The sequence below is a fragment of the Glandiceps talaboti genome, chromosome 22 (genome assembly GCF_964340395.1).
Source record: "Glandiceps talaboti chromosome 22, keGlaTala1.1, whole genome shotgun sequence".
NCBI classification, from domain to species: domain Eukaryota; kingdom Metazoa; phylum Hemichordata; class Enteropneusta; family Spengelidae; genus Glandiceps; species Glandiceps talaboti.
The window spans coordinates 2,755,376-2,777,217 of NC_135570.1; the positions used below are offsets into that span (position 1 = coordinate 2,755,376).

At 37.2% G+C, this 21,842-nt stretch overlaps 1 protein-coding gene across 3 annotated transcripts; it reads left to right on the top strand.

The window, feature by feature from the left end:
- The first annotated feature begins 1,585 nt into the window (after positions 1-1,585).
- Positions 1,586-20,282, top strand: LOC144451913 (ras GTPase-activating protein-binding protein 2-like). Of its 3 annotated transcripts, none has more exons than XM_078142816.1 (10): positions 1,586-1,740; positions 4,287-4,400; positions 6,810-6,879; positions 10,596-10,869; positions 10,988-11,090; positions 11,601-11,866; positions 12,241-12,362; positions 13,393-13,642; positions 14,243-14,361; positions 15,062-20,282. In XM_078142816.1, exons 2-10 carry the CDS (start codon positions 4,306-4,308, stop codon positions 15,302-15,304), a joined length of 1,542 nt encoding a protein of 513 aa, XP_077998942.1. In that variant the 5' UTR covers positions 1,586-1,740; positions 4,287-4,305; the 3' UTR covers positions 15,305-20,282. The 3 variants fall into 3 exon arrangements, with proteins under 3 accessions (XP_077998942.1, XP_077998945.1, XP_077998943.1); XM_078142819.1 differs by having other exon boundaries at positions 12,253-12,362; XM_078142817.1 differs by lacking the exon at positions 1,586-1,740 and adding an exon at positions 1,811-1,939.
- Positions 20,283-21,842: the final 1,560 nt, after the last annotated feature.

Genomic DNA, 21,842 nt, shown 5'->3' on the forward strand with positions numbered 1-21,842 from the left:
CATTCCATTCTATTCTATTCTATTCTATTCTATTCTATTCATCTGGTTCCATAACAAATTGAAACAAAAGCTTTGAATCTGAATTTATATATTAAGGGGTTGATAACCTTCGGTGTATTTTTTGAAAGCCACAAAAAGTATACGTACTTTGAGTATTATTTAGCAATGAGTAATTTATAAAGAGTGAATGTGGTATAAATGTATAGTGCACGTGTATTGGTAAGATTACGTGTAATAAATGGAGCTATATATATCAATCTACTGCTATTGTATGGAATGGAGCATTAGTTGTTTGACATTATTAGTTGATAAAAACCAATATAGAGATAGTAAAAATTATAATTATGTAATAAATATCAAAAAAAGAGACGTTAAATCATTCGTCTGATTCATACATATGTGCCTTGGGCCGGGGGGGGATAACTATGTGTGTAAAATGACACGATCGAGGGCCTTGGGGGAGGGGGAGGGGAGCCGACACATTCAAACCCAAATTCAAGTTGCACTCTAACCAAACACCCGTAGAAGGAGATCCTTTCTCATACCAACTGTATCACACAAAATACCAGTAGCACTAGTATTAGTCTACGATATGCAGATGACAGTTCGTATAGAATGATAAGCATATCAGCATATTATATATATGGTCCTACATGCAAAACCTGATATTTATCAAATTGAAATATTTGTTTTTGAGAAGTTAAATCTTACTTTTAAATTGTAAGCATAATTTTGAAAATTACAGAAATATTCTGAGCTAAAATTAATAACTGGTCCAGTTAGACAGGTTTTCCAAAATCCAGACCCAGAAAACGTACTTAAAATATCGTAGTAACAATTTAGAGGACTATGAACCATCTGGCATACAAAACTGACTATGTTCTTTATTTACCTGTTGATTTATTCTACATTTCCCTTTGATCACATGACTGTATTTCCTTTTGTTAGGACATGCGTGGTTAATTTGTTAGTAATCGTGTGTTTGTCATAACTTGAAGATGGTGTGCTAAACACACCGAAACGTCGCTTATTAGTATATATAAGCATAAAACTATTGCGCTCTGCCACTGCGGTATACATGGTATAGAGCACTGTCTTTAGCAGATTGATACTCACCGAGTTATATATATATATATATATATATATATATATATATATATATATATATATATATATATATATATATATATATATATATATATATATATATATATATTGATGTTTATTCATAAAAGGCCATCCACTGTCCCATGACTTGTGTGACTTGATAAATCAAATATTTTATGAATACTTGATTTATCAGGCCCCTACACTAGGCAGTTTATGAAATCTGATTTATAACGAACTTTTCGTTTAAATGTTACCGTAAACAAACGAAATATATAAGTATAAATCGCTCGGTCTATTCTGTGTCATTAGTTTATTACCATACTCATTTGAGTGAAGCATGATATACTGGCTTTATCGTCATATGACACGCAAACGCAGGAGTGTGATGGCGCGAAGCCCGCCCGCATGCATCACATGGGGACATTTGGAAGGTCTTGAACGGATTTCCCACTCTGCACTGCAGGGTTGGGGATGCGTCTTTGACTCGAAAAAGACGTCAGTTGTGCGCACAGTGCATGTGCCTCTATCTGCATCTTGACAAACACAAACGCGATTTACTAAAATTACACTACGTATTCCATGAAAATTTAAAGTTTAAACCTTTAAAAGAGCTTTATAGTAAGTCAAAAGGTGAGTGTAATCAATGTTGGCTAATTTTATCTTTGCATCGTCAATAAGGACGCCGATTGACTTGACGACATGGCATGGACACTACACGCCGAGTCATTTGCTCTTCCTGTATTCTTTTTGTCTAGAAATTGCGTAGTTTTTTTCCAGAGGTCTGTCGTTTCCGACTCGATGACGTCTTAATTTTTCGTCCATCTCTGTGGTACGATTTTTCGGTGTAACTTTATTTTCGGTTTCTTTTCATTTGCCGGTATCGGGGTGTTTTCTGCTTGTCACCAACATGTATGAAGTGCGCCATTTTGCGTTCAGACCCCATTCATTCGGCATTGTTTTCGTTCGAACAAAACCATACCAAGTTTGTTAAGTTTTTTAGCAACGTTGTTGACCAACATAACAGGATCTAAAAAGCAAACGGTGTCCATAAATTTCAGAAATGTGCTATCAGATTTGCCGAAAATTGCCTGAAAGTTTACGTAATTGATCTCCATTTTAGGGGAAGTATTATTTCGAAAGAATTCAGAAATTCATGACGTTCCGCCCCAAATGACCTTCAGTCGTAGACAATATCGCCAGAATCGTCATTTTTTCGGTCAGTTTCTATTTTCATTCGATTTTGTGTAGTTCTGTCGTTTGATCGCCGTATCGACCAATTTTACGCAGCAATGTGATCTATTTTTCGTGAAGGAACGCGACCATGACGTTTCTAGAACAATACACGGGCACACGTGTTTCTGACATTTGTTTGACATATTTGAGATGACGATATGTTGATAGTGGTCGTTATCTCGTCTAATGGCTACCGTCAAACACAGCAGTGAAGGTGATGAGGAAAATACACGTTCGTCAAAGTACGATTTTGGAGGGCTTCTTGAAAGAAAAAACGGGATTCAACAGCTGTGTAGCGGTGTCATGGCTGTCATAATGACCCCGATGAGTGTCTTTGACTCACTGGCACTGGCAGCCATGATGTTGATGATAGTGATGGCTGGCTCCACCTGTTCAAATGTCATTCTGTGACCTTTTACCAGGTCATCTTGTCTGACCAGTGTTTTAATAGAGCATGAATACAGACTATTCCATCCTATATTACACATGTAACCTAGTCAGGAGCACAACTCAGTAATGCTTGAATTACAGTGGTGGAATGGTTTTATCACTGCAAATGGGATGGATAGTATGTATGCTTTTGTAAGTTTCCCTGACACCATGTGATATGCAAGTAATAATCATGGCAGTATCAGAATACACTGTCTACTGGAACTAAGTTGTTCACCATGGGTTATCTGGAGTATTTGATCATCAGGATGTATTTTGATGTGATAATACAATTCCTAAACTGTGTATAAGCTTTTGCACAATCCAAACAGCATTTTGGGAAGATGTCAGTGGTGTAAAGATGCCATCCAAACCAATGCATATAAAGATTTGTGTAAATATTGCAACACTAGACATGGTTTCCTAACCAGCCGTGATGACATGATTTGGGAATAAAGATGCCATCCAAACCAATGCATATAAAGATTTGTGTAAATATTGCAACACTAGACATGGTTTCCTAACCAGCCATGATGACATGGTTTGGGAATGATTATGTGTATATTCCCGCCATGACTGAAGACTACGTAATCTGTCTGGTCAAAGCTGTTACAGCAAGTGAGCTCAGTGTTCAGTAACACATGTACTTGCTGGTTAGAGACAAGAGGGAGAATATTTGAGGAACTTTAAGTGTGCTAAGCTTGGTGGTACCATTGTTACTATGTCCAAAGAGAACCCTTGTGCATCACAGATGTTTGTTTAATTGTTTACTTGAGATTATCTGGGGTTATGAAATATCAAAAGTATTTCAAAATGAAGGTTAATGAAAGGTACTGAGCTGATAGGAATCTAGTCATATCTAAAACTTTAGAAATTGGATGGTTCATGGAGCTCTTGTATGGCTTCACAAGTTGATACATAGCACATGAAGGCAACAGATAGACATACACTGAACTCCAAGCCAGTTTGACATACCACTGTTGTGAAGCTCAAACAGTTTCTGCCATTTTGATCCATGGCAAAACATTTTGTTTTTTTTATCAAAGGACATGATTTTGACAAGCATATTACACAAATATGGATCAATGCAGAACATATATTTTGAAATTGAGACTTATTGTGGGAGTGTTTCCTGTAAGCCAGTTTGTTTTGTTGTCTGAGAAAGCACTTTCTAATGACACCAGAATTTGGAGTCTTCCTATTCCCTACTATGAGGTGATTTGTAAGAAAACCCAGCTTGTATAATTTTTGACCCACTGGAGAAAATGTTCACCGAAGGATGGCACACGAGTGAGGAATAGGAGAATGGTAAATTTGGTGTCACAAGAAATGACTGCATCCTCAACATGTTACCGTTATTATAGTGATAGATATACAAGTTGGAAGAGTAGATAGTTGTAATTGCTACGTATGATCAATGTTTAGCACTTTTTGTTCAATTTATATTAATAACTTGTATTTCATTTTCCTTAAGTCCAGTCGTTTTTAACATACCAATGCCATTTTCTTTTCAGTTTTTAAAGTTTATCGGTCATGGTCATGGCAACTCCAAGTCCCGAGTGTGTAGGACGCGAGTTTGTCAGACAGTACTACACGCTGCTGAACGAAGCACCTCTTCATTTACACAGGTAGGTGTGCATGCTTTCATTGATTTGCAATTTTTCAACACACAAGGCAAAAACCATGTAACTGGCACACTGCTGGTATGAATGCAACTGATGTACAGAAGAACAAAATGTTGTCCTTGTGACCCATATTTTGATATTTGGCAGGGTTATGATAAAGGTAGACAGTTGCTAATAGACCTGTTGCTGGCATTGTGCGTCTCTCCATACAATGTCGTGTATTGTGTACGCACTGAGGGGCTTGCACACACTACTCAAGGGATGGTTGTCACCTGACCGTGCCCTTGGTTCACCTGTAAAAGCACTGGTACACCTGTAAAATTCCTCTCTGTTTGATGGCCTTTAGTATTTGTTCTGTAAATCACTCATAATCAGAGGTCAACATGTCTTACCATCATTTCCTGGCGAAAATGTTATTTCAAAACGTAATTAAGACAAAACAAGACTAAATGTAACAGCATAAGCGACGTCCTCTTGCATAATGCATCTTGGAACTGGAAGATCGAGTATAGGTGTATGCTAGTATGTTTGTATAGAATACATCATTTGAAGTATACTCAAGTTCTTAGGTGAATGTTAGAGATGAGAATGTGTACAGAATTTGTGTTACCTCAAATTGACAAGAGAATGAGTCAACCTTGTTCTATTGGGACACTAGCATGAGTAAAATGCAATTGTAGACTTTGAGACTTTTCCAGTGTGTCCATAGAAAACTGTGAAGAGACACTGTGATGTGGTTTTAGAGTATGTAGTACACTTCCACATGACGAAAAAATGACATCATTCTACATGTCATCAGCCGATTAGACATCCTTATAAACAAAAAAATGTCAAAATTCTATATCAGGTAATAAATACGGTAATATGAATTCAGGGTGCTTCTACAATCAAAATGGCACCTACATTGTTAAGTGGGGAAGAGGTGAACGGTCGGCTTTCTGCTAGCCGCTTCTCTGGTCGACTATTTTATTTTGGTTAAGAAAGTAGATCGTGCATAAACATGTGATGGCAATAAAAGACTTGTCAAAAATTTCTGCCACGCTTAGGAAATAGGAATATTAAATGGTTTCAGTATGAGGAAGGGAATGTAATCAAATATTAGCTTCCCTAGATCCTGTAAATCTAAGAGGTTAAAACTGCTGTCAAATAGAAACAAATATCTCTTTACGTTGTACTGGGATCATGTTTGCAACAAAACAGCTGATAAACAAAGATATAGTGGCAAGGATATGGTGTAATAGACCATGATAACCATCATAACCAGGTCAGTATGTCTGGCCAATATTATTTTTGTTTTCTATAATAACTTTGTTTAGAAACATAAATACCATTTCCATTTATGACAATCAAATGAATAAAAAGTAAATTTCATCAGAGACAGGTATTTTCAGATTCTAAATTTGTATCAAATCTGTCAAAATAAAATGGATGGTATATATGTTGTGTAGCATAGCCAGTAATGTTAGGGTTAGGGATTTTGAAAACTGCTTATATGAAGAAATAGTCATTAGTTTTGTTCAGTGCAAAAATCTTTTATGAAAAACAGGACCCAACTGTGCGTGAAATTTTGATTGCACTGAAAAGTTGCAGGAGGAAGGTGAAATTTGTTACAAGTGAATGTAGTGTACTTGATGTTGAAAGAGTGACTTTTAATATCAACAGTTGTGTTGGATAGAATATAGCTGTAATAATCCCATTTTATTCCTGATTTGTGTCCTCGTTCTTTAAAAATTCATTCAAGAGATGTTGTTCAAGTGAAAGTTGGAGCTAGCACAAATCATATGGTTGTTGATTATAATAAAACACCCATTTTATTCTTAAGAATGTAATTTTGTGCATATAAGTGCAGCTACTTGCTTATGTCAACAGCTGTTCATGACTGGACAGTTTAAAGTGTTCCTGCTTTGTTACATGTAACAGCCTGAAGTAAGAAGGATGTTGTTCTATGTTTCCTTTTACTAAACAATATCCTTGTAGAAAAAACAACAACACCTACTTGTACAAGAATGAATAGGAGTGGCCTAACCAACAAAATGTAAACACTCGTATCAAAGCTATGGAGTTGAAGGTTAGTTAGGGATGGTATAGGCATAGACCCGGGGTGGTGTTGGTGTGTGGGTGGCAGGTGTGTGTGTGTGTGTGTGTGTGGGGGGGGGGGGGGGGGGTTAGACCCCTTAGCTTGAACCAGATTTGCATCATTTTTAGCAATGAACAGCAACTGTTCTACACTTGTTACATTTCCCCCTTCCCCATCCCGTCTGCCCACCATACCCCTCTTTCATGGTACTCCCCTTTCACCTCACTATACACCATCCAAACTGCTATAAATCATAATGAAATCACAGTATATGCACAAAATGGTCATATATAGTGTGTACAATTATAAGTTGTATGTTTGTGTTTTGTTTGCAGATTTTACAGCAATAACTCGTCATTTTTGCATGGTGGTGTTGATCATGAAGAACCTGTTATCGGCCAGGCAGTAAGTTTTACTTTTATAGTTGACAATAGCGCCCTCTATCAACAAAATAGCATTGGCTTTGACAGCTGTCTTTAAAATGTCTGACCATGACCATCTTTGCAGAGAAATACTATAAACTGTGATATTTTCACTCATTTTACCAGAAACCAATAATGCAAAAATAATGTTTTCTTGTACATGAACACAATGTACCAGTCTGGTACTGAGTAAAGATCAGTCTTTTGGTTTCTAAGTATCAAGAAATCTCCTCACTTGTCACAGGTGTTGTGTCATGTTTGGCACATGATATGATGTACAAATGGTACTCATAAGACAAACTGTAATACTTGGTAATAACCTCATAGTATCACTAAGTTCTATGACAAAATATAGGTTCACAGCTAAATTTCAATCCAAATAGAAAGTAGTGTTTCCAGTGTACAACCTTGGCCAACTAATCACCTGTTTAGGCTGTAATAGCCATCCATTATCAACTGACTAAATTTGAGGAATCTTGTTTATGGCAGAAATATTCCGTAAGAGTCGGGGTATTCATGCCATACTATAGAAATCAGCTAAACCCTTGTAAAGGCAGTAAATGTTTCATCATATGCCCATTCCAAAGTGTCGTAATGAGTGACCACTGCCATTCATACTATCTAGGAGGGTAATAAAGTTTATTGTAAATTAAGAACATAGAACAACTATCTGTTTGTTATTTCTTTGCTCCAATATACTTTATAAGGAATACAAGGATGGGGAAATTCAACCTGTTTTATATTCTAACCCAATGTACTCACAATGGAAGCCAGCTGACATGAAACAAAATGTCATCTGGCTCAATAAAAATCTTAGATGTTATCATCTTGCTTGGCAATATTCTTACTGACACTACTTGCTTTCATTGTCTTGTACGATGACAGAGCTTTCCAACATTACTACATTTCATTTGTGTGAGCGATGGTCATTATAGCAGATCATATATATTGTACAGATTTTCAGGAATGTTGGTGAAGTAAGATGTAACACTTGTGCTTACATGTTTGGCGAGCCAGACAATAGGGTGTAGTAGCAATGCTCATAACACTTTTGTGAACCAAAGTCAGACGATAGTGTCCAGTAGCAATGTTTATAAGATTTTTGTCCACAATAAGATTTAACATTAATAGTTATCAAGTCTGACAATAAAATAAACCATTGTTAGTAAGATTTTTGTCCTCGCCTTTGTTTTAACTGGACTGGCTTCTATTGTGTTAGTCATATGGGATAATCTACAGAACTTGTCCTAATATCTGACATGATAATTGTAAAAAAAGACATAATTTTCCCTGAGGTCTCTAAATAATGTATTATCATGTAGTAATGAGTATGAATTGATTCTATTGGTGCTGTAGTGTGATACAGAAAGTAGAAATTTAAGCCAGACTGCTAAGTGTGCTAGAAATTGTTTTATTGTATTGAATTGGGTCAAGTACCATATGTCTTCATGACTGGACAATTATCATTGAAGGATGTCTGGAAATGTAATTTGAAAACACTGAAGTTTTGAAATACCAGTTAGAACACGTAGTAATTTCTCCCCAGAAAAAAAATGCATTCATTTGAAATATACATAAATGGACATATCTATTTTTAGTGTCTCATAAAATAGTTGATGGAATCCACTGTTGTATAAATGTGGTAAATGTACGAGAATATTGTGATCCTGTCCATGTTGTAGGGTATAAGATTGCACCCACACGTTTCCTGACAACAAAGATAGATTTATATCATGTTAGATTCTATTGATATTCAATTCTTTGGGCTGTCATATTTTTTGACAAAGAACATTTGATGCTATGGCCAGTGGTAAGAGGTTAAAATGTAGATGCTGAGGGGGGCGTTGATACAGCTAAAACATGCAGTGTCTGCCAGAAGGCTACATGTATGTAATATATACAGTTACAATCAAAGTTGATCATTTTACAAGATTAAGTTGTTGCTTTACTTGATAGATAACAACACTTTTACTGCTGAACACAGTATGGTTTGTTATTGAGGAAAGTTTCATTGATAGATAACACTTTCACTACTGAACACAACGTGATTGTTATTGAGGAAAGTTTCATTGATAGATAACAACACTTCTACTGCTGAACCCAGTATGGTTATTTAGGAAAATCTCAAAAGCTGAATGAATCGTGTAAACAAAACTCTCTTCAATCACGATCCTTTCGTGTTCAGCAATAAAATTGCTCAAGTCTAAGTAAAACAACAATCTGAACTTGCCAAATGATCACATTGAAATGTATATGTTATGTAGTCTTCTGGCAAACACTCTGTTTTAGCTGTAAATAAATGTATATATTATATTCAGTTTCCTGGAAAACTCTCGGTTTTAGTTGTAAAAGTTTTCAGTGTTTCCTGTACATTCACTCAGTTGTAATTTTGTATATAAACCCCAGTAGAAATCATCACGAATGTGTTGTAAATTTTGGAGATTTCACCCCGTCATTTACCCTCCATAAAAACCCACGAGTCCATTGATTGTAAATGAAGAGAGGGACAGGTGTAATAATGATTTATTTGCTTTGAAATAACTCCTTTGACTTAATGGATACAAAGGGGTGGATACAAAGGAAACACTGACTAATAAATTGTATTTTGAAAACTTGCTAGTATAAAGAAGGCATTTAAAATCAATTTTCAAGGCTTTCTTTGACGACACGTTCATCTTGCTGTGTGCAGTTTGTCATTCATGTATCATAATTCATAGAAAAATTCTTTTATTGGGGTTTTTAGTTTTTCCCAAATCCGAGTTTGTCAACTTTTAAGATATGAATAGTGACAAGACAAGTCATTGCATGAAATTGATTGGAAATAATATGAAATAATGATGCCAGCTGGTTGTTCATCTGTATCCTTTGTCAAGACAAATTTAGCGCAGATCTATTAATAGAAAACTCTGCCTTGTTACTCATAAAAATAACTATTTCCTACAGGGTATTTGTGCTAGATATAAAACTATGTGTCCACAATATAATTCTGAAAGGTCCACAACTCAATGCCAGGTTCTCGTATTAGTATCCTAGTCAGCCATGGCCTTCAGCATCATGTATGCTATAGCTATAGCCCATCAATTGGCATTTTCCAACAGACTCTCTCAGTCCTCTGATCATCGCATTGCTAAAAGGGCTGTTTTGCATGTCCTGATATCTACCGCATAATTGTACTCAAATATTCTTGTACAGAGGGCCCTCATCAACTACATAGGGGTAATCATTTGTTGATGTGTTACTGCGATGTTCTTGCAATAACACGGAGCATTGCAATAAACATGTCAACAAATGATTAGGTGTATGTAGTTAATGAGGGTCCACAGTCGGATGTTCTTGTACATTTAAACAGTAGATATTGGTACATGCAAACAGCTAATAGCAATGCTTCCAAGGACTGGTGAGAGTTTAGCTCCAACATTTTAGCTGAATGTCGTTAGTCCTGTATTCCCAACTTCTAATTTTTTTGTGTCTGAAAAAAGGATTAATATGTGTACTCTACGTACAGACCACAATGGGGCAATGCTCTCACTGGAAGAAAATGAGGTGTATGAAATCATACATAACTGTTGTCTATTGATTTATGTTATTTCCAAGAAATTGGTGTTAAACTTTTGTAAGGGTAAGGGGTGAGCTTTGAAGAGTAGCAATTCTCTTACCCATATTAATATGTTTTTCGCTTGTTTGGTTTTTCCTCAACAGGAAATTCATAAGAAGATAATTTCCTTGAACTTCCGAGATTGCCATGCGAAGATCCGTCAAGTGGACAGCCATGCCACACTTGGGGAAGGAGTTGTTGTGCAAGTTACCGGTGAACTTTCAAACAATGGTCAGCCCATGAGACGGTTTATGCAGACGTTTGTGTTGGCACCACAGTCCCCAAAGAAGTATTATGTGCATAATGACATCTTCCGTTACCAGGATGAAGTGTTCAATGATGAAGAAGAGACTGACAATCAGGAAGGTTCAATTGTCGGTAAGTTAAGGGGTATTAGTATAAGTCATGTGGCTCATTTTACAGTAATTTAAGTTGAAAAAATAATATAGATTGTATGGTACATGTGAGTTAAACTTGATTTTCATTTTGTTTACAGAATCAGAAGGGGAGGCTGAGGAAGAAACTACTCTTGATTCTCCCCTTCGAGAGTCGGTACAAGAGCCAACTGTCAACTCATATTATGAGGTCCCAACAGTCAGGTATGTGCAGTATATCTAATACATAATTATACCATACACAAGCCAAGTTGAACAAAAAGTGTGGAATACATAGTCGTTCTATGTCACAACAATGCATGTCTGCTTCACTGGTTCTTCTGTGTTCGAAATATGCATCAAAACTTTCAAAATTGCCATTACTTTCCCCGATTTTTATGTGATATTACTGCCGCTGGTTTAATTATGTTATTCTCCAGTGTATTTCTTCATTCAGTGGGAAAATACCCATGACCCAAAAGTTGTCATTGGGTTGTACTTGATATGGATGCTATAAACGATTGTGGTACATACAGAAAATGTTTTACTTTGGTGTTATGGGTTGTACATGATATGGATGCTATAAATGATTGTGGTACATACAGAAAATGTTTTACTTTGGTGTTATGGGTTGTACATGATATGGATGCTATAAACGATTGTGGTACATACAGAAAATGTTTTACTTTGGTGTTATGGGTTGTAATTGGTTCTTTGGCGTACTTTGACTTGTAGCAATGGCACTGTGGAAGAGAACTCACAACCAGGACAAGTTGTTAGCAAACCAGAAACAGAAGAGATTGTGGAAAAACCAGTGGCGACGATTCAGCCGCCATCATCGCCAACTCCAATGTCTGGTACAACGACTGTGTCAGATGGCCAACCACCGCCACCATCACAACCAGAACCACTATCAGAGCAGAGTACGACGCAGGTTGCACAGACGGTGGTTGAAAACCATACAGGCAGGACATCTCCAACCAGAGATGAACAAGAACTGGGTAAGTTTGACATTGGTGTTGCTGTCTAAGACACTATATAACATCATTTCTCTTGCCGTGACAATTTGTAGAACATGATAAGATGTTTGTTTGTTTGTGATAAAGAGATAGTTGAGAAGTAGTGGCCACCAGTGCACTGTAAACAACAAAGTAGTGAAGTATCGGCCAAAAATTTTGGTTTTTTGTCAAAAATTTTATGACTCTCCGAGCAACAATATTTTATATATAACTTGAACCCAGAGTTCAAAACTTTTTTTCTTGGGACAAAATAAGCCACCTGTGCTGAAAACATAAATGCTGTATCAAAATATTGTATATGACAATTTGTAATGAGAAAACTTGAAGGAAGGAGGTTTATGTTTGACAAACTGTAGATTCTGTTGCAGAAACTCCCAAAACCTTATCATGGGCTGACAGGGCTCGACAGAACACATCAAGTAATTCACCTATCATTCAACAAGGTCCTGCACCAGTCATCAAGCCAGTTCCTCAACAGGTATGTATGTAGCTATATACTTAGCATTCCACTTCATGCCACTTTGTGGTGTTCTCCCCACTGTAGATAAAGCCATGGTGCTAACACCATCTTTAGCCACCCATGCCATCATGCTTGGCAGTTGTCTGCCTTGCTGTGTTTCCCCACTATAGATAAAGCCATGGTGCTAACACCATCCTTAGCCACCCATGCCATCATGCTTGGCAGTTGTCTGCCTTGCTGTGTTTCCCCACTATAGAGAAAGCATGGTGCTAACACCATCCTAGCCATCCATGCCGCCATGCTTGGCAGTTTTCTGCCTTCAGATTCAAACCCAATGATAGTATCTAGACTAGGTGTACTTGCCTCATTGAACCAGACATTTGGTAGAGAGATCTTCAGATTCAAACCCAATGGATAGCATCTAGACTAGGTGTACTTGCCTTATTGAACTAGACGTTTGGTAAAGAAATCTACAGATTCAAACCCAATGGATAGCATCTAGACTAGCTGTACTTGATTCATTGAGTTAGACGTTTGGTAGAGATCTTCAGATTCAAACCCAATGGATAGCATCTAGACTAGGTGTACTCGACTCATTGAACTAGACGTTTGGTAACCGATTCAAACCCAATGGATAGCATCTAGACTAGGTGTACTTGACTAATTGAGCTAGAAGTTTGGTAAAAAGATCTTCAGATTCTAACCCAATGGATAGCATCTAGACTGTGGGGTAAAGAGATCTTCAGATTCAAACCCAATGGATAGCATCTAGACTAGGTGTACTTGACTAATTGAGCCAGACGTTTGGTAAAGAAATCTTCAGATTCAAACCCAGTGGATAGCATCTAGACGTTAGGTAAAGAGATCTTCAGATTCAAACCCAGTGGATAGCATCTAGACTAGGTGTACTCGACTCATTTCAAGCACCACAGAACAAATGACGTTAAGTGCATGTTGTTGGAATGTAGGATGACCAGGATATTAATTCATATTTTTTTCGTTTGAATGCCTTCAACTGACCTTGGTGCATATCTGTTGCCTTTGACAGCCTGTGTCCCCGCCTTCAAAAGATCAAAACAAGGTTGGTGAGGGTGGGACTGGACGACAAGAACCATTGCCTCAACGTGCACCCCGGCAGAGTGGACGAGGTTCTGCTAGGGGTACACCACCAGGGGGTAGTGGGGAGGGCAGCATACCCGAAACGCGTCGAGGACCCCGGTATCCCGATAGCAACCAAGTCTTTGTTGGTAACTTGCCCCAGGATATCAATGAAGATGAACTAAAAAATCATTTTATGGGTAAGTTCAAGCTATTCTTGTTGGTGATATAGTAACATCATTGTAGCTATATAGCTTAAGGCGTATCATTAATAAATATGAGGATGAAAGTGTGATGATCTCATTTCATGAATAATTCATATCACAGGAAAGGGTACCGACTAATACAAGTCTGCGGGCTATACGCGATCTCGCCACTTTTCAAAATTACTCACTCAGATGACTTTCGCACAAAAGAAAAAGTATACATTTTTGTTTCAAATATTTATTCAAATAAAAGATTGAAAATAACCTGTAGACTGAGGAAGTCTAGATCCTCTGTCAGAATGGTGAAGCTCGTCAGAATTATTGAATTTTTTGACCAGCATTTTGTTGATAACATCTAGTTTTCAGTTATGATTTTAGAAATGAAAAAAGTGTAAATTCATTGGTAACACCAGACAGTTTTTTCTTGTTCCTGACTTCTGGAAAAACTTCAATAGGAATGGAATCCAGGAGACAAAATGAACTTCTTCCTTCCTTCTCGCAGTTGCTGTTATGTGGTTTTCTTAGCATCCATTTCACTTAGAATTGTAGGCAGCTTGTAATCACAGTATTTGTGTCAATGTTGTTAAATTTCAGCCTATGGAAATGTTGTTGAGATGAGAATAAACACGAAGAGCGGTGGAGGAAAAGTCCCTAACTTTGGCTTCATTGTCTTTGATGATCCCTCATCAGTGCAGCGTATCCTGGGTGAAAAAGTAAGTTGTATAATGTCATCACATGAAGCTTATTGATGTTAATGATTTTAATAGCACAGAGCTACTGTTGTTGAGATTGTCAAGTGTGTCTATTGGCTGGCACAAGCTACTGGCAGTATTGGTTGTTGAAATAAGCAAAGTCAATTGAAGTTGTTCCATATTTTGAAAAAGCTAAGTCGACTAAGTATAATTAAGAGATGGGTATTATGTAGTGTTTTTGCTAAGGTTTGGGAACCCCGGTAACAGAAAGGGGGAAAGAGGTAAAACTGGTAGTGCTTCCCATGCAATGTATCATAGTTTAGGTGGGGAACCCCGGTAAAATGATGTGGGAACCCCGGTAGATTTTACCTACTTACCGCCCTTAAATAAAACACTGTTAATATGTATAGTATTGTTAGTTCAGAAGGACATCCGTCAAAACTTCAAGCTGCCATGTTGACTTTGGGTTTTGGAAATTATGCACAAAGACAGGACTACCCCAAGTGAAGTCTGACTTCTAACATGCAAACCAAATTCAACATGGCAGTCATAACTTGTGATGACAGGTACCATTGGTAAAATACTGGGACAAGTGATAGATTATAAACATATTTACATAGTGTGAAAATGTTACTGATAACGAGAGATCATGAAGTGACCAAGTTGTTCTACAAATATTCAACAATAATTTACATTTGTTTCACGCTTGTTCTTTTTTCAGCCAATTTTATTCCGTGGAGAACATCGTTTGAATGTTGAAGAAAAGAAGGCTCGTGTCTCACGTTCTGATAATCGTGGTGGAAAACCCGGAGATGTTCGTCCAATGAGTACTGGACGCGGAATAGGTGGTCCCCAGGACCGTGGGAGGGGTGGTGGTAGGGGAGGTGGTTTAGGGGGAGGCATAAACAAAGGGGGTGGCGGTGGAGGTGGTGGAGGCGGTAATAGATTCAATGCTCGTCGTTAATTGACACTAAAAAGAAAACAAATTCTGTAATGTATATTTGGTGCTTTCAATGATGGTATGCAATTCTGATGGGGAGGACTTGTCACTTTTTATATATTATATACATATCTTTATTTTTGTTATATTCTGGATGCTTCGCGAAAGGCAAACTTTCTGTGTGTGTTTGCGTGGAATTGTAAAGGTTTAAAGTATTAATTGGCAATTGTGGTTCAAAAAAAAGGGGCTAGAACTAATATTATAGAGTGTTGCTTCTAGTAATTATGTAGATATACAGTAGTCAAGTTGCTGGTGAATTTATAAGAAAAAAATCTAAAATAATCTCATTTTTTGTAAAAATTTAGGATTTGTATTTGTATACTTAAAAAGTGTTTGTCCATGTACAATTTTCAGTGCAATTTAGCTGCCATACGGTTGTTTAAGAGATAACTATATTAAGTACACACCAGGAAAGTTTGCTTTTTCAAGCATAGTACTGGGGATGGGATGAATGGAAAAGAATAAAAACTTCAGCATACTTTGTGTCGATTTTTCATCAGAATTGCATACACACAGCAATCCAGGAATTGCACACATGTAACACATTTTGATTGGTTTTGAAAACAAAAAATCCTTGTTTTTTCATTTACTTGCATCTTTAAGAAAAAAAAGGAGCTGTTTTGTCAAAGAGAGTAAAAAAACAAACCCAAATTCTTGCTACTATTGAGTTTCGTGTATTTTTTTGCATTAATTGTGGCTGTAGAACTCTGTCTGGTTGTAAATTTGTGAGTCTTTTTTCTAGAATCTTCTGGGAGTTCTGTTCTAAGCAAGGACTACCAAAGCAGCATCTGTCAACTTTTGTCAAGCTGTAGGGTTGAGGAGTGAGGAGAATGCCCCCCAGCTTTGAGGTAGTGCTACCATGGAAGGAGGAGAAAAGAGATACCCCCCCCAGCTTTGAGGTAGTGCTACCATGGAAGGAGAAGTGTGAGGGATCCCTTGCTTTGTGTTAGTGCTACCATGGGAGGAGGAACCCCCAAACTGTATGTGTGTGTGTGTGTATATGAACACTTCCTGTCACTATTGGAGGTTCTTGCGCAAGGGCTACCTGGACAAAGCTTAATTTAACATCTGAGGTGGTTTAACCCATCTCAGTGGTTCTATTTTAAAGGTGGTTCTACCATCATGGTAGTTCTATATAATACAGAAGGTTCTGCCATTGATGTAGTTCTATCACAGAGGTTCTACAATAAAGGTGGTTCTACTAATGAAGGGCATTCTATGAATAGGTGGTTCTGTTGTACTGATGTATTTCATTGCTAAACTGGACCACTGGGTGTCTAAAATGAGTTCTTTCATTGGTTGGGACTGCCAAATCAAAGCACAAAGGTGGTTCTATAAATATGCGCAAATGAACGAAGTGTATTATGAACACTTACTGACCTGGTAGTATAAGGACTGCCTAGGTGATTTGTTGAATCTGTATCACAATGGCTCCATTCGTTAGTCACTGTAGAACTCAGGTAATTGCCAAAAACAAAAATAAAAACAAAAATGGACAATTTAACAAGAGAATGTTTAAAAGTGGTGGAACAACATACAATTTCTATTATTTTATTGTTCGTTGTTTTCTTTTCGCAACTTATTCGTAGATTAATTTTTCAGTCAGCTGTGAAAGTTATCGTAATGTATTTGAATATTGTAGTTAATTTTGAAGAATACCTTTGCAACGACTTTATTAATGTAACCATGTCTTTAAAATAAAATTTAAAAAATCCCAAAATTAAAATGTATTTTTTTTCTTCCAGAAAGTATGCTTTTCTATTCGGGAGACAAGGTTGATTAGTTCAATTAGAATTACTCTGTTCAGTGCCTGGTGTAATCTGTATACTCCTCCACCCCTGTAGTTATCCTTATTTTGGTTTACCCCATTTTTAACTAGTTGGTGGGATATTCCATTAAGTTGACATTGGGGGTAGTTGGGGTGGATGCTATTTTAACACATTGGTACCATATCAATATATGCAACTGTTAAATTCTTACACCCTTCAGTTGGGGATATTACTGCAGTATGCCATTTTCATGTTTTGAGGGGAACTTGTGGCATATGTTCGTATAATTCAGATTAAAAAAATTATCATTGTGGGCATGCTTTTGATCACTTCTAACAAGTCGGGAGAATTGAAAGAGCTCCCACAACAAAGACTCTTTCATCATACCTTTATGGTTGCGAAAAATCTACAACCCAAAAACACCCAAGTGAAGTGATTCCACAGTTGCCATAATCATTTATAGCATCCATATTGGGTGTAAAAGTACCATTTCATTTGCTTCAATATAAGTGTGAGGTACCTGGTGCAAAACAGATATCAGAATACAATCTAGATATCATGGAAAGCTTAATATAATCACAGTTGTGACACTTTCATCACTGTAAGCTGTCAGTTGACAGCACTGTTTTGCATATTGAAAGAGTACTTCAGGAGGGCTGTTAGACTGTAAGGTACGTCGTGTTACTCCACCCTCATCGTCCTCACTCCCTAGAGGGGTTGACCGATGTGTGATGGCACCCTGTCACGGTGTACCTTACAGACTAAAGGGCCATATACTGGTTTTATATTACAGCCATTGAAACTATTGTTATACACCTGTTTGTGAATGCTATAAATGAGGATGACACCATATAATCACTTCACTGTCAGGGGGTGTATTGTGACAAGGTCATAAATACATGTAAATGTGTAAAAGTGAAAGATGCACATTTCCTAAAACTTGACTATTTCTCTGACGTTCCTCTTCCTAGATTTGAATATCATCTAAGTCTTGTCATCTCAACAAAGTCCATTCTCAGTTTCACTTATTTAGATGTGGCCTTCAGCAGTGACTGCCACTGTTTGTAGTACTTTCAGGAGAATGGTTGAAAAAAAAAGTATTTATTGCACCAGTAGGCTTCTTTGTCAGATTAAGTCATAGTGCCGAAGTTTTGTCCATATTAACAATTGCAGTCATTTGCATTGATATGTACATTAAATTTGACAGAGCTACAAATGAGTATTGAACTTAATATATCTAAAAGTGTAAAGAGATTTGTTTTGGTAGTCCGAACACTAGAAGTACTTGACAGATTACCTCGTCACGTCAGTGCAGTTAGGTCGTATCTGCTATGCAATTGTGGCAGATACAACCTTACTGCACTGACGCAACGACCTGTTCTGATGAACTTATTGCGATGTCCTTTGATACAGACTCCTAACATCAAATGTTGGAGTAATCTCAATCTCATGGGAACATGATTTGATGGTCCAATGCAAGAGGGATATAAAACCTGTGTTTAAACAGCAGGTTGCGTCACTCGTGCTCTGGGCCATCGAACATCTGTAACTTGCAAATTTCAATCAGAACATGTTATTTGTTCTGTTCTGTCAGATTGATTCTAATGTACTGTTATTTTTAAAGTGGCCATATGGACGAGGATTGGGTATTTATTATGGATTTTTAATTTAGAAAATAATTTCATCATGGTTTACTACTTGAAAAATCAATGTGAAACAACATATGCCAAGTCCTTTTTATAACTCAATAAATTGCAAAAAAGAAACGAATGTGTAAAAAGTTTGTTATTGTACGTACAATAACAAACATTTTAGCTTTTTGCAATGTATTGCATTATAAATAGACTTTGTCAACGTTTCACATCAAGTAGGAAGCCATGATAAAATTGTTTTATAAATTCAAAATCCAAAATAAATTCTCAATCTTCATCCATACAGCAACTTTAATGTGCATAAATAACAACACTGAAAATAATATACATCTCTCCTATTTCTGAGTGTATACACTTTTACAAGATAATAAAGAGGAGGGAACTTTCCGTAAGATGTATTATAGCTTTTCTTGTCTTTGGCTATAGAGAGCTAAAGGGATGTTTTCTTATCCTTGTAGCCAGCCATTACTGTTATAGAAAAGCATTCGTGTGCCAATCCCCTGAAATATTCCCCAAAATAAAAGGTGATGTTGGTTTTTCTGTGATTGTATCATTTGATGTGTGACTATTGAGGAGAGAGCATACAGATCTTTTTAATGAAAACTTTGACTTTTTTGTAACTACACACATACAGTGTACCCTTCCTGTCATTTTGGTGAAAACTTGTGTGACAAAGTGAGATATTGTAAAATGATGTTTTTCAGAGTAAATAGTCCTCAACATGGTCTCTCTTCATCTCCCAGTGTTGGCGTACAAAGTAATTATAGACAACACTTTTGGCTATTATGCTATTACACGAAAAGAACAGCATTAAAACATAGCTGTTGTCTTTATGAATAATCAGGTAGTCATTGAAATATGTTTACTTGTCACGCCTAAACATTAAAATTCTGAAATTTTAAAGATTTTTCCCTTTGTGCTGTGCACACTCACCTGAACCATAGACCCCTACACGATGGTCTATGCCTGAACTCTGAATCCCAACAGTGCAGCCATTTTGAATATTAATAACATTTTAAACCCCATTTTGAATTTTAATGAGATGTAAATTCCACTATGAATATTCATCAGTTCACTTGCAGCGCAAGTTCACAGCTTCTGAACACAACGAAAAGAAAATCATACTTATGAAAAAGATTTGTTTTACAATATGTCATTTTCCAAGTTATTTTTTTTTTTTTGGCTACAGAGCTGTTGTAAGAAGTGATCTGTGTCTACATATAAATCACATGCACTGCCCCTGTTGGCTTCTCATCAATCCTATATGTGTTGAGTCCAAAGATGTTCCAAGGCCACATTTTATAAATGAACTCACAAGTGAATCAGTCTAATGAATCTCTTCTTTTGTTGCTGTAACATAGTTCTAAGTATTATTATTAGTAACAGTTTGGTCCGATTCACTTGCCATGTTCACATGTATTTCTTTAAAACAAATTTATGTGGTAAGTTCAGTATTTCCTTGTCGGATCCTTTTTGCCTGCACATTTTTTTTTTCAAAAGAAAAAATAAAAATTCCTAGAAAATGCCTCAATACTAGTTCTTCTCTGTGTGTGTTAAAACTCTGATGAATTTTTAGTTCCCAATGGGCAAAGCATTTGTTACTACATGTATGTTGGGTCCCATCCATGTGTTCTTATGTCAGTACGTCCATTATCATCTGTATCTCATAGACCCTCCACCACCCTTGATGGATGGTCTATGATCTTGGACATGCATTGTTCCATTTCATGTCCACCCCATAAAGACATTGACACAACTTTCATGTACATAGCATGGCCCCTCATATTCCATCAACTTGCTGACCAATCATAAGCTCTCTTGTGAAGTGAAAATTGATAGCAATTTCAGAAGTCCTATCAACAAATGAAAGCTGACATAAGGAAACACTTCAACAATACATAATTGTTGCCACCAATCTAGTCTAGAAGCTATCCGTGACTTTGAATTCTCCAAGTCTGGAGGAATAAGGAGCTAAGATAAAATTTCAAATTCAAACAAAGCCACCCACACAGCAATGCTTGTGTCAATCAATCACAAAATTATGTCTAATCTGTGGCTTAGTCTCGGTTACCCAGACTCTCACCACTTGGGGCACTTCTATGAGACCACCCAAACAATAGTCTGGGGAAACCACGTTCAAACTTGAGAAGTGATAATCTGTAGCGAAGGTACCCAAATCATTTGGCGTGCCCTGTGGGAAGTGAAGTATTCCCCATGATGCACTGCTCCAGAGGCTACTTCCTGTGCGGGATAGTCTCATTTCCCCAGACTCTTGTTTGGAGTGGTCTCATAGGCAGAGCCCCAGTAGCGAGAGCCTGGGTAACCGAGACTATCTGTGGCTTTGAATCTCTTCTTACCTCTAGCTCAATGACAAGCTGAGATGAAATTTCATCAAAACAGAGCCTCCCACACAGCACATCATGCTTGTGTTAATCAATCACAATTTTCCCAGTAGTATGTTAGTGTTTATTGTAGAGTTACATAATGTCCAAATATGGTACATTTATTTGTCATATGATGCTACTTCATGCACTTTTGTCAAACAGTTGGGGTTTACTCATTTGCATAACAACTTTTGGTTCACGACTTCTTATTCCTCTAGACATAGAGGATTCAAAGCCATGGATAGCCTTTAGACTACCAGCAATCAGATTTGCTATCTGTAGGTGTGCTACATAAATTGATGGGTCGACAAGTTAGAGGATGATGGCATTTTTTGGCCACGTGAGGGCGTGCTATGTACCAAAATCACACCAGTGCACACAATGTATTAAAAAGGACACATTTGCATGTAGCTTGACTTTTCAAACATAACTGATACCTTCAAATGAAAGTTCATCTGTGTTGGTAATTCAATGTTTTATATAAACTTTTGATTGAATCCAAACACAACTTGAAAACTGTTCCCTGAAATGCATACTTCAGTCTTCTCCAACACAGCTGGTACCTATATGTCCGTTTGTGAGATCATAGCCGTAGTTCTAGACTGTAAGATACATTGTGACGTTTTGCCCTCACCGGCCTCCTCTCCTCCTCTGCTAGGGGTTGGCTGATGTGTGAAGGTGCCCCGTCACGGCGTAC

Bases quoted from the DNA above. Each gene is read 5' to 3' on its own strand.
- LOC144451913 (XM_078142816.1), top strand. From the start codon at position 4,306: ATGGTCATGGCAACTCCAAGTCCCGAGTGTGTAGGACGCGAGTTTGTC. The intron at 10,870-10,987 runs GTAAGTTAAGGG...TTTTGTTTACAG, and splicing joins TCAGGAAGGTTCAATTGTCG to AATCAGAAGGGGAGGCTGAG. The intron at 11,867-12,240 runs GTAAGTTTGACA...GACAAACTGTAG, and splicing joins CAGAGATGAACAAGAACTGG to ATTCTGTTGCAGAAACTCCC.